Below are 12,245 nucleotides of genomic sequence, written 5' to 3'. Positions count from 1 at the left end.
TCGAATTCTGGTTCATTTTACTTGATTTTCTCTAGGATTTGAGATATATAAGCATGTTTGACCAAGCTTCTCCAATTTTAGAAATGCTTTTTTTTTAAAAAAAATGCTTTTAGGCCAAGCTTTTGGAATAAAAAAAAAGTACTTTTGAGAAGTGTTATTTAAAACTTGGCCAAATACTAATTGCTGCTCAGAATTACTTTTCAAATTAATCAGGCAAAAACAAATTGTTTCTCACCAAAAGTACTTTTGAGAAAAACACTTCTCAAAATAAGTTGATTTTTACAGCTTGTCAAACAGGCTAATAGACTATAATACATGAATTATTATGTGGTGAACACCTCTCCTTCACTCTGTTTAAAGATATTTAATTTTAAGTGTTTAATAGGTACTCACCTAGTTGAAGTGTATAAATAAAAACTAGAGCCAAGTTTAAGGGATCGTCCAGGTATATTACCAGTACATATTACTTTTTCATCATATCTCGGCCCTCGTGAACTATTTCCTTCGGTCCAAAATAAGTAATTTTTTGGCCCTTTTTTTGTGGTCCAAAATAAGTGATTTTTTCAGATTTCAAGAATGAATTAATTATTTTTTTTCCTACATTGCCCTTGGAGTAAATAGTGTTGGAGTATGTGTTAGGAGTATTTATGTGAAGAGATAGTAACGGTTAATATGGTCAATTTTATAGCTAATTAATGTTAAAAGGTGGATTTCTTAATCTGTATGAAAACAGCTAAAAAATCACTTATTTTGAACCGGAGGAAGTAATTAACTAGATTCAAATATAAGTTCTGTCGGCGTGCATAATTCAATTTCATAGCCGAAATATAACATTAGTTATGAGAGTTTTATCTCGAAAATCAAACCTTTAATCAGTCACAAGCAAAAAGTCTAATAGTAATACATAATTTTGTATTGCAAATTAAACATTGTATTAGTTATGCAAAATTTTACATCAGAATTAATTTTGCTTATGCAGTCAACAAAATGACCCGTCAGTGAATAAAATTAAACTTTACTTGATTCAATCTCCAAAGACTAAATGCAATCCCTTGCATCAACCACAGCGTGGACCTCAAGGCGAAGTTTTCCACCTAAAGGAGTAATTACATTTGTTTGAAAGTGTACTAAGTAATAAATATCCATCTTAACCTTTGAGAGTTCATATTCCAAGTTGCTTATTTTATGCATGCACGTGGGGACATGCGTCGCAAATACTATGGACTATGGAGTAGCTAATTTAACAAGAGTGCTCTTTTATCAACAAAAAAAAAAAAATACTAAACCTTTTCTTAAAACGAATTAATAAGAAAATAGTTGTATACCAACTACAAATGCTCAATGATTGTCAATGAATATAGTAATAAAAGCATGTAATAAATGTAGATAATGGCAATGAATATAATAAGAAGGAATTTATCACCCGAATGTTAGATGACTTGGATGATTCTCCTTCCTGACAACAACACGGGGGAATAGAGAATGAAGATGGACAAGGAATTTTTGGATCTTGTGAATAAAAAGTGTATATCGAACAATGTAATCAGTGGACAAGACAAGCTTTTGTATATTCTTTGTAGTCAACCTTTTACAATGTGCTCTTATCCGAAAAGTGAAGATCCCCTTCCGATTTTTTATCTCTTCCTATTTATAGGGGATATTCCTGAGAAACCTTAGAAAAGTACAACAGAAACAATGGATTATTCCTTCTTTCTATTCTAAACTTATCCTACCGTTACTTTCATACACCCTTTACTTGACCTCGGTACTAATCTTTCTTAAGGCGACTCCTCGCCCTTATGCCGTGGTCGACTTAATCCTCGACCACGTCCATTTGCAGCTATTAAGTCTAGTCCAAATTTGGACCAATACAGTTAGTTCCTCCACTTATTGAGGTCGTGATCTTGGACGTCCTCTATAGCGGACCCTGTCTGCAGCCGTTCAGAGGAAATTTGGTCGTGATGATTGCATTGAACCGGCCAAGGTCGAACTAGCGGCAGGGCTGCAGTTGGTGTGGCTATCGTAGGATGACATCATGCCATGCGCGTCATCATTATGCATCTTCCCAATGCAGTGTCTGCGCTTCTATCGCTTCGGTTTTGGTGCCATCGACGTCTTTTTTCCTCGATTCTGGTGTTACCCAACCCTATAAATAGGGGAGAGGGGTTTCATATTCGAAGCTTTCAGAATTTCTCACTTTGCATGCCTATTGTTCTTCTTTGACCTTCTTCTCTGATCTCCATTTCCGATTTCTTTACAGTTTTTCAATTCTGATCCCTGATTTCTTTCCCGGTTGATATCTTCTCTTTCTGACTTTGCTGTACACGCCCTACTACCAAAATATGTCTGATACCCCTTATGTTCACGACGGAGTCTCCGATGTCATTCCGTTATTGGTGGCTATTCCTCCTGGCGGTGAGGAATCCATGGTTGAGGAGGAAAAAAGCTTCCCTACTGTAGAGGAGGTGGTTCCCAAGAACCCTTTGGTCAGACATGACTTTCCAAAAGAACCTGCTCCCACTCCTGCCCAGAAGCTTTCTGAGACGGGGCCGCATCAAGTAGCCGACCTCTGGTCCAAATATCGCATTCCTTCTCATGTCGAGATTATTCCGACGGGAGGCGACATAGTACAGGTTCACCGACCTGGATATTGTGCTTTCTATGTTTATCCGTTCCTAGTCGGTTATTCTCTTCCTCTCCCCCATTAGCGGAGGAGTTTTGCCGCTTTTACAACGTCTGTCCGGCGCAGCTCTCCCCTTATTTGTACAAAATGTTTCTAATGTTGGCGAAGTACACGAAGTTGGCCGGATGTGAGGTCAATATTTGGCATCTGTTACATCTATTATAGAGGCACATTGATACATCTGCAACATCGTGGGATCAAAGGGTTTGTGGCCGGGATGGACGATAAGGCGAACCGGCGGTTCTGGCATAAATACTTCTTCATCAAGATCGAGTACCTGGTGGTGAATCCGACCGGGTTTCCCGAATAGTGGAACTATAATCGGAAGTATCTTGTCATATGTTCATTTTTTCTTTCCTATTCTTTCGTTTTCGACTCGCTCACGGCTTCTTTGTTTTCAGCTGAAAGGCGTGCACTTTCTCGCGTCTTCGATATTGAAGATTGGGTGGCTCGCGTGTTACCCCACACCGTGGGAATTCGCGACTGGGCGTCCTTTCACAAGCGCTTTGGGCCCAATACTCTGTCCAGTAAGTGTTATTTCTACCTTATAACTTATTATCGTTTACTATCGCCTTTTGATGTGACCTTCATTTGGTGTCAGGTCGGCGAGTTTCCATAAAGGCGAAGGCTCCAGTACCTGCATTTCGTCAGGCTATTGCATCAGCTAGAATACAGTTTGCTTTAGTTGAGTCTGCTCGAGGAGGTTGGACTCAAGTTCTGCCAATGAGGGACTTCGCACTCCAAACCGTTGCCGTGCCGGATGAGATCTCTTCTCAGCCCATCTTTCACCTTGTGGACGAATCATCTCACAGAGAAGAGGCATCACCGAGGAAAAGACGAAGGGTGGAGACCGGAAAGGCCATTGTCGTTGATGTTGAAAGCAGAATCAGTGCTTACACTAGGCATCGAGGTTGTTTCTACAGTAGGTGCCGCCATGGAGAAGAGGCCCTATGAGGTTGAGGGGGTTCGTGGTAGCGGAGAGCTTACACGGGCTGTTGAAGGTGGCTCATCATCAACGACTGGGAGAGATAGAGCTGTCCCTACGGAGGGCGATGACTCTGGCTCTGACATTGACCCTAAGGAGGTACGGACCTTCATGGAAAGGACTACTCACGTGGAGATAAGGACTAAGGGTCTTAATCGGCATATAGTCATTCCCGTGGATTATGACCTCTTGGCCAACATAGAACGGGCGATGCCGGCCTTCGCTCCCCTGTGTGCGATTTCCGAGAATAGGATGCTACAGACGCTAAAAGATGCGGACCTGTCGCTGGGTATATCAGGCATGGCCTTGCGAGTAAGTTTTGCTTTTCCTATGTTAGTTTAAGTTTATTTCGTATGTGTAACTTGCTTACACTGACTCTTGTTGTTTGTATGTTAGACTCTTATTATGGGGATTGAGCGCGGCCGGCGGGAGGAGCGGAGGAAGGATATTTTTAAGAAGATGACCTCCAAGTATAGTGAGTACCATACCAAGCACTGAACGCTAGCCGACTTTCTCAGCCAGTATGACCAGTTTCAGTCGCTCCGTGATGGGCTCAAATAGAAGGACGATGAGCTGACAAAGAAGGACGATGACCTGAGGGAGAGGGACGAGGAACTTATGAGGGCTATCAGCAGGTGTAGCGTGCTTGAGGGAGCCTAAAGGCTAAGGAGGATGAGCTCGAGGTGAGCAAGGGAGTGATGGCCGAGAATGCTGACCTTCAGGTGCAGGTGGCGTCTTTAACGCTGAACTCAAGTAGAGGGAGGCAAGGGATGTCGATCTGAGGGATGAATTAAGTGCCAAGATCGAAGAGTTGGGTCGGGTTGAGAACGTCAGAATGACCACTATGGTTGAGGGGATGGCCTTAGATGACGCCCTCCGTGTTTGCAGGTTCGAACGGGCTAATGAGGCGGAGACGTCGGCGCTCAAGGTGGCAAGGTTGGAGGAGCAGATCATGGGTTTGGAGGCGGAGCTGTCTAAGTTAAATGAGCAAGTCGTTGCCATGAGGCGGAAAAGACACAACAGCAGGCACAACCGTCTACATCTCACACTTTCGCCGATCTCGATGTGTCGCGGGAGTTGTACGAAATGTGGTCCATGCTGAGGCTCAGCTTGACGTGTAAAAGTCTTTGAAGGTTGCCGGGAAGGTTTCCAATGCGGAGCTTGAGGGCGTCCGTGTCAAGGCACATACAACTCGTGAAGCTTGTGATAACAACCCTGGTACACCCGCGGGGATGATGATGACGATGCCGCAGATGGGATTGCCTCTAATCCATGGTATGATGATGAGTATGCTGATGGGGATGATGTGGCGTGAAGCTTTTGTACTTAGTTTTTTTTTTTTTTGCTTTGCTATTTTTGTGAGGGTGTTCTCGAGCCCTTTGTAAAAGTACTGTAATCTGACAATTGAAATGGAACAATTGCCTTTTTGCTATGAACTTCCGAATTCCCGTTCTCTTCTTCTTTTTTTTTGTTTGCTATGCGGGAAAGTCCCTAATTTTTTGTCCGTTTGCATGTAATGTTGATTTTGGAACAATCGAACATAAACTGACTTGAGGCCGAGTATTAATTAGCTCGAACGAGGTCGAGGTTTGATGAGGTCGAAAATAAAATAATCCAAGTGAGGTCGAATGTCAAGTAATTCGAGCGAGTCATATGTAGAGTAATTCGAGCGAGGTCGAATGTCGAGTAATTCGAGCAAGGTTGAATGTCAAGTAATTCGAGCGAGTCGAATGTAGAGTAATTCGAGCAAGATCGAATGTCGAGTAATTCGAGTGAGTCAAATGTAAAGTAATTCGAGCGAGGTCGAATGTCGAGTAATTCGAGCGAGTCTAATATAAGGTAATTCGAGCCAGGTCGAGTGTAAAGTAATTCGAGCGAGGTCAAATATAAAGTGATTCGAGCGAAGTCGAATGTAGAATGTAAAATGATTTGGTGAAGTTGTGCAAAGATGCTGCATACTGCTTTGTGTATTTCATTCATTGGAGAATATTACATGTTTCTGTTTGTTCCATACATATATTTGAGAAGTTCCAGTTTACCTAGTCCCTTCATCGCTAAGCCTGGAGAAGTAGTTGATAGGCGGGCAGGATGAATTATACTTGAACTTTGGGACGTTCTCTTCGTCGCCTCATTAAAAACCTCCCCGATAAAACCTAATTAGGATAAAACCCGGGTGAGGGAAAAAGAGTACGACTTGGAGGGTGTCCGTTATCAGAAGTTGAAGTATTTGAGGTGGGTGACGTTCCAATTGTTTGGTAGTAGCTTTCCCTCCATTGTTTCTAGTTGGAATGATCCTTTGTTTGCTGCTGCCATGATTTTGTATGGCCCGTCCCAATTGGTTCCTAGTTTACCTTCTCTTGGGTATTTGCTCGCTTGTGTTTTGGCCTTGAGTACATAGTCCCCGACTTTGAGTGGTCGTACTTTGGCCTTTTTGTTGTAATACCGTTCTGCCTATTGTTTTTGGGCTATCATTCTTATGTAAGCCATGTCTCTTCGCTCCTCCGCTTTGTCAAGGTCTTGTTTCATGTTCTCATCATTGCTTGGTCCGCTCTCATTGGAGTATCTCAAACTTGGTTCCCCGACATTGACTGGTATCATTGCATCAGTCCCATAGACTAGTAAATATGGCATTTCTCCTGTGCTTGTTTTTGGCGTGGTACGGTATGCCTATAGAACTTCTGGTAGCAATTCCGACCACAGTCCCTTGGCGTCCTCAAGCTTTTTCTTTAAGATGTTTAGTATTGTTTTGCTGGAGGACTCGACTTGGCCGTTGCCTGCAGGGTGATAAGCCGTGGAGAGTATTCATTTGATGTGCCATTTCTTGAAGAATTTGACGGTCTTTTTCCCGGTGAATTGGGGTCCGTTGTCGCAGCTGATTTCTTTAGGGATACCGAAGCAGTATATGATGTTCCTCCATATGAATGTGATAACTTCCTGTTCGCGTATTTGGGCGAATGCACCTGCTTCTACCCATTTGGAAAAGTAGTCAGTTAAAACTAAAAGGAAATGTATATTACCCAGTCCCGTTGAGAGTGGTCCCACGATGTCTATTCCCCATTTGATGAATGGCCATGGTGATATGACTGAGTGGAGGTGCTCGCCCGCTTGGTGTATCATATGAGCGCATTTCTGGCACTGCTCGCACTTCTTGATGAAGTCGCGGCTTCCTTCTTCATGGTGGGCCAATAATAGCCTGCTCGTATGAGGCATCTGATGAGGGCTCGATTGCCAGTATGGGCACTTCCTTGACAGTCTGCCTTGATGTTTTGTGCTCGAGGTATCTGGTCGAAGTGACATTCGTCGAATTCCTGCAGTAGTTTATGAATCTCTACCTGGTATTTTTGTAGCCTTTGCTCTTTGATTTGGAAAGTCCCTGTGACTTGGTTAACAACGAGTTGTGAGTCACATCGGAGAACGACTCGTCATGCTCCGTATTTGAGAGCTAGCTTTAGTCCTTTATTTTCACGGACCAGCACTGCACTTACTGCGACCTCTGATATGGCCAAGTATATCAGGAGGCGTTCTCCGGATTCTGCTTTGGCGAGGATCGGGGGCGAAGATAGGTATGCCTTTAGTTCTCTTAAGGCCTCTATACATTCTGAATTCTACTGGAGTCTGTTGTCCTTTCTCAGCACATTGTAGAATATGTGGCATCTGTCATAGGATCGTGAGATGGACCTCGACAGGGAAGCTATACGGTCGGTCAGTTTTTGTACATGTTTCTTGCTGTTCAATACTTCGGGTATTCCCTCGATGGCTTTGATCTAGTCGAGATTAACCTCGATGTCTCATTGTAACACCAGAAAGCCGAGGAACTTGCCCGAGGTTCGACCGAAGGCACACTTTTCGGGGTTCAGCTTCATGTCGTATCGCCTTTGTATACCAAAGGCTTCCTTCAGATGGTCGATGTGGTCTTCCTTCCTTTTTGATTTGACCAACATATCGTCTATGTAAACTTCCATTATTTTGCCGAGTTAGTCCTTGAAAATCTTGGTGACCAGCCTTTGATAAGTCGCCCTTGCGTTCTTCAACCCGAATGGCATGACTCTACAGCAATACGTTCCTTGGTGGGTGATGAAGGTAGTCTTTTCCTGGTCCTCTTCCTTCATGACGATTTGCTTGTAGCTTGAGTAGGCGTCTAAGAAGCTTAATAACTCGTGCCTTGCTGTTGCGTCGATGAGCTGATCCATTCGAGGCAACGGGAAGGAGTCTTTAGGACAGGCTTTGTTTAAGTCCATGAAGTCCACGTACATACGCCGTTTCCCGTTTTTCTTTTTCACCATGACCACATTGGTGACCTATTGGGGGTATTTTGACTCCCAAATGGAACCGTCGGCGAGCAATTTCTCTACCTCTTCGTGGACGGCCTCGTTTATAGCAGCATTAAACTTTCTTCTGATTTGTCGTACTGGTGAGTAGAGTGGATCGACATTCAGCTTGTGCGTGGCAATGTCTTTCGGGATACCTGGCATATCTACATGGGAGAAAGCAAACAAATCGGCGTTGTTAATTAAAAATTTATGAAATTTACTTGGTTCTGAGAGTTTATGGCCGATGTAAGCCTTTTTACTGTGGTCGCTGTTGTCTAGTTGGACGGGGTCGAGGTCTTCTATCGTTGACCCCGTGCCTTCCACGATGTCGGGATCCTTGATGACATCTTTTTTTTCGTCGGGTTTGGACCCCGACTTTGGTAATTGCTATGCTTCCAAGCCTGTTCCCTTTAACTGTTGAGTGTGTGTACAATCTTGGGCGATGCGGTAGCATTCTTGGGCTGTGCGATGTTCGCCTCAGATGCTGAATATCCCCCACGGAGTAGGGAACTTCATTACTTGATATAAGCTGGATGGGATGACCCTCATGGCGTGTATCCAGGGTCGCCCTATGATGGCGTTGTAAGTTGTGTCCTAGTTCATGATATGAAACGTTGTTTCTAGGGTGACGCCTCCGACCAGCACGGGTAGCGTTATCTCTCCTGAGGTTTGCTCAACTGCATTGTTAAAACTTGTTAGCGTTATGCAGTGTGGTACTATCTTGTCCTCGAGTCACATTTGTGTGAGAACTCGAGGGTGAATAATACATGTGCCGCTCCCGTCGTCTACCATTATTCTTTTTAAGTATCTGAAATACGTAAAGTAATGACAAAAGCATCAAAGTGAGGAAAGGTCAAACTGTGAGTATTTGACTTATCGAAGATGATACTATCTTCAAGGTCATCAAACCGTTCTTGGGTGAACGACCGCTTCAGCTCATGTGTGGTGGTAAACTTTACGTGATTGATTGCTGCTTCGTCGCCTCCGCTGATGATCGTTTGGATGATAGGGACGGGGGAGGGTAGCTGTGGAGGGCCCTGGTGTTGTTCTCGTCCGCGGCCGAAGTTGGCTCTTCCTCGGCCGCTCATCACTTCCCTTAGGTGTCCTTGGTGAAGCATGTTCACCACTTCTTGCCGTAGGGCTATGCAGTCTTCGGTCTTGTGACCCCGCTCCTGATGAAACTCACAGAGGGCGTTTGACTTTCTAGTGCTTGGGTCGGACTTCATCTTTTGTGGCCACTTCACCTTCAGGCCGAGATTCTCTAGTGCATACACTATTTCTCAAGGGGAAACACAAAAATTGTGAATAGATAAGAGTGGAGGCATACCTCTTTCGTTTCGCTAAGTCCCTATATATGGCCCGGATGACCCTTTTGTATGGCGAGGAGATGGTGGGATGGCCGTTCTGACGTATGGTTGGTGCATGTCCCGGTTGAGGCATGGACCTGGATGGTCTCGTCGGCCGTCATTATGACGATCTTTCCTCGACTCCGTTTGGACTGACGTTAGCCGTTGGGTTGGACCATTGAGGCCGTCCTCGTCTCCTCTCAACTCGGCGCAATAGGCATTGTGAATTTCTTCCTAAGTGGTGGGAGGGTATTTCATGAGTCTGCTTAACAGTTTTCTGGTCGCCCTCGTCCCATTCCTGTTCAATCCATTTTGGAAAGCTGCCACTGCCATCCCTTCTGATATGTTTGGCAAGCTCATCCTTACTCTGTTGAACCGGGTGCGGAAGTCCCTGAATTCCTCGCTAGGCGATTGTCTGACGGCGAATATATCATTCACCTTGGCCTCCGCCTTTTTGGCCCCGACGTGGGCGGTGACGAACTTGTCAGCCATTTCCTCGAACGTTGTAATCGAACATGTTAGTAATTGTGTGTACTATGTTAAGGCTCCCCCCGTTAGGGTTTCGTCGAACTTCTTCAACAACACTAATGGTACCTGCTATTTTGAGAGGTCGTTAGCTTTTACTGCTGTGACGTAATGAGTGATGTGATCTTCGGGGTCTATTGTGCCGTCGTATATCTTCAAATATGGTGGCATTTTGAAAGTCTTGGGTATGGCATGTGGGGATGCCTCCTTGCTATATGGTTGTTCGACGAATCGGCCGACGTCCCATTTTGGTAGCAGCTTTGGGGCGCCAGGTATCTTATCAACCCTTTCTTGATGCTCCCTCATTTGGTCGCGGAGCGCTTTATTCTCGTTCTCCATTTCTTCCATTTTCTTTAGAATGGCCGCAAGTGCGTCGTTACCTGCATCAACAGCAGTGTGAGTGTTACCTGTTGGGAGAGGAGCGAGAGTAGGTTGCTCGGTGGTGGTTGTTATGGTATCCGCTTGTGTGGCGCTTCCATTCCCCCTTTGAACAGGTATGTCAAGTATGTTGTTTAGAGTACTTGTCAACCACACCTCCAATAGCTTTTTTACTGCTGGTGGCGCTTCCTCAGTTGTAGACATGGAGGCTCCCTTTCACGTGAAGTGGTTACACTTCCATGAGGGGGAGGTGAGGCACTCCGCCTGGGTGTAGCACTCGGCGTCACATTCTCCCCGTCTTCTTTGTCAACCTCGTTAATGGTGTTCAGGAGGTTAGTAGTAACGCCCAGTATTGCTTTCTGTCTTCATCTCCTTTTCCTGCTATTGTTAGTTTGTGCAAACGAGAAAAAGATGGCTGTTGTTTTTTTTTTAATCTAGAAGAAACTAAAATTTTAACTAGAATCTCCCCACAGATAGCGCCAAATTATTTTATCAAAAAAGTGCTAAACCTTTTCTTAAAACGAATTGATGAGAAAATAGAGGGTGAATCCTAGTTAAATATAATAACCACTAGATCTAACGTTTAGATCTACTGATGATGTAGGGCCAAATCCGAAAATGTTGTATACCAACTACAAATGCTCAATGATTGTCAATAAATATAGTATTAAAAGCATGTAATAAATGTAGATAATGGCAATGAATGTAATAAGAAGGAATTTATCACCCAAATGTTAGATGACTTGGATGATTCTCCTTACCGACAACAACGTGGGGGAATAGAGAATGAAGATGGACAAGGAATCTTTGGATCTTGTGAATAAAAAGTGTATATCGAACAATGTAATTGTCACGACCCCGGTTCGCCCTCCGTGAACCATCATGACGGCACCTAGTCTCTACGACTAGGTAAGCCTAATCGCGGAAAAGAAACCAAGAATTTGCGGAAGTAAAACAATTTAAAACAGAAATAAGAAATAACCAGTGTATAAATGTGCCGCTCGACATACGCCATATTTAACTCTCAAAACCAATACATAAATCCAAGACCCGGAAACCCATGAATCACAAGCTAGGAAGTACTACATAGCTCTAACTCTAGAATGTCTAACAAGAACTGATGTTATAAACGTCAATACCACACAAGAGGGGGGGTGATTTGTGTGGTACCTAATTTTCGCATTAGAAGAACCTGGTTCTTCTAAGTGTTCTAACTACAGCAGTTTGCGGAATAATAAATACTGAAAGTAAAGTGCACAGAGATTTTTACGTGGAAAACACCTGGCTCAAAAGGTGAAAAAACCACGACCTACTACTCAGTAGGATTTTCCCAAACTCCACTAAAATCACTGAGCCAAAAACTGCATTTACAAAACTCTTTGTAAACCTAAGGATTAACTCTAATCCCAGTGTAGCACACAGCCTCAACTGTTGCGACACTTTCAAGTTAACTCTAACTTGAATACTCAGAGTACCTAATACAATTGCTTCTAAGAAAGCTGAAAGGTACAATATGAAAACCTACTACAATTGAACTAGACTTAGAATAAACACAATGATGAAACTGGTTCTTCTATCTTAGTTCATGTAGCTTCTGACGTGCACACTTGTATCTCGCATATGTTGCTTGCAAATCAGACTTGATCTGTTTGCTCTCAAATATGCTTAACTTCTTCTTATGTGCAATCACCTGTAAAAGAGAACACTCGTTATATTTATAGAGTTAGTAATCAGAGTTTGATAAGAACTCGAATTGTGGATCCTTTGACAATTCGAGTCCAAGAACAACTCTAACTCCTAATCCATATTCTTGATCCGGATGTAATTCTCTTTTCATAAGGAGACTTCAACTCCTTATCCTATATGCAATCTTTTCGATCAGTTCAGAAGATATTCATCAAGATATTGCTGCTTGATCTCAAGGACTTATCTTCTTCACGTGCATCTCATGTGTATGGGCCATAACAACTGTGTCTCCTTAGATGAACCTGGTCCTTCACTGAGTTCGTTTGTCATTC

The 12,245-nt window shown here is 43.5% G+C and overlaps 1 protein-coding gene across 1 annotated transcript in view; it reads left to right on the top strand.

The window, feature by feature from the left end:
* Positions 10,065–12,245, top strand: part of LOC109217691 (putative cyclin-D6-1) — a 17,936-nt gene continuing 15,755 nt past the window's right edge. The window contains exons 1-4 of the mRNA XM_019381962.1: positions 10,065–10,121; positions 10,207–10,343; positions 10,393–10,477; positions 10,557–10,613. Of these exons, the coding sequence (XP_019237507.1) occupies positions 10,065–10,121; positions 10,207–10,343; positions 10,393–10,477; positions 10,557–10,613 (336 nt within the window). The remainder of the gene's footprint in view (positions 10,122–10,206; positions 10,344–10,392; positions 10,478–10,556; positions 10,614–12,245) is intronic.

This window comes from Nicotiana attenuata, chromosome 2 (assembly GCF_001879085.1).
Source record: "Nicotiana attenuata strain UT chromosome 2, NIATTr2, whole genome shotgun sequence".
In the NCBI taxonomy this organism is placed as follows: domain Eukaryota; kingdom Viridiplantae; phylum Streptophyta; class Magnoliopsida; order Solanales; family Solanaceae; genus Nicotiana; species Nicotiana attenuata.
The sequence above is the reverse complement of the archived record's forward strand: the minus strand, read 5'-3'. Positions and strand labels throughout refer to the sequence as shown.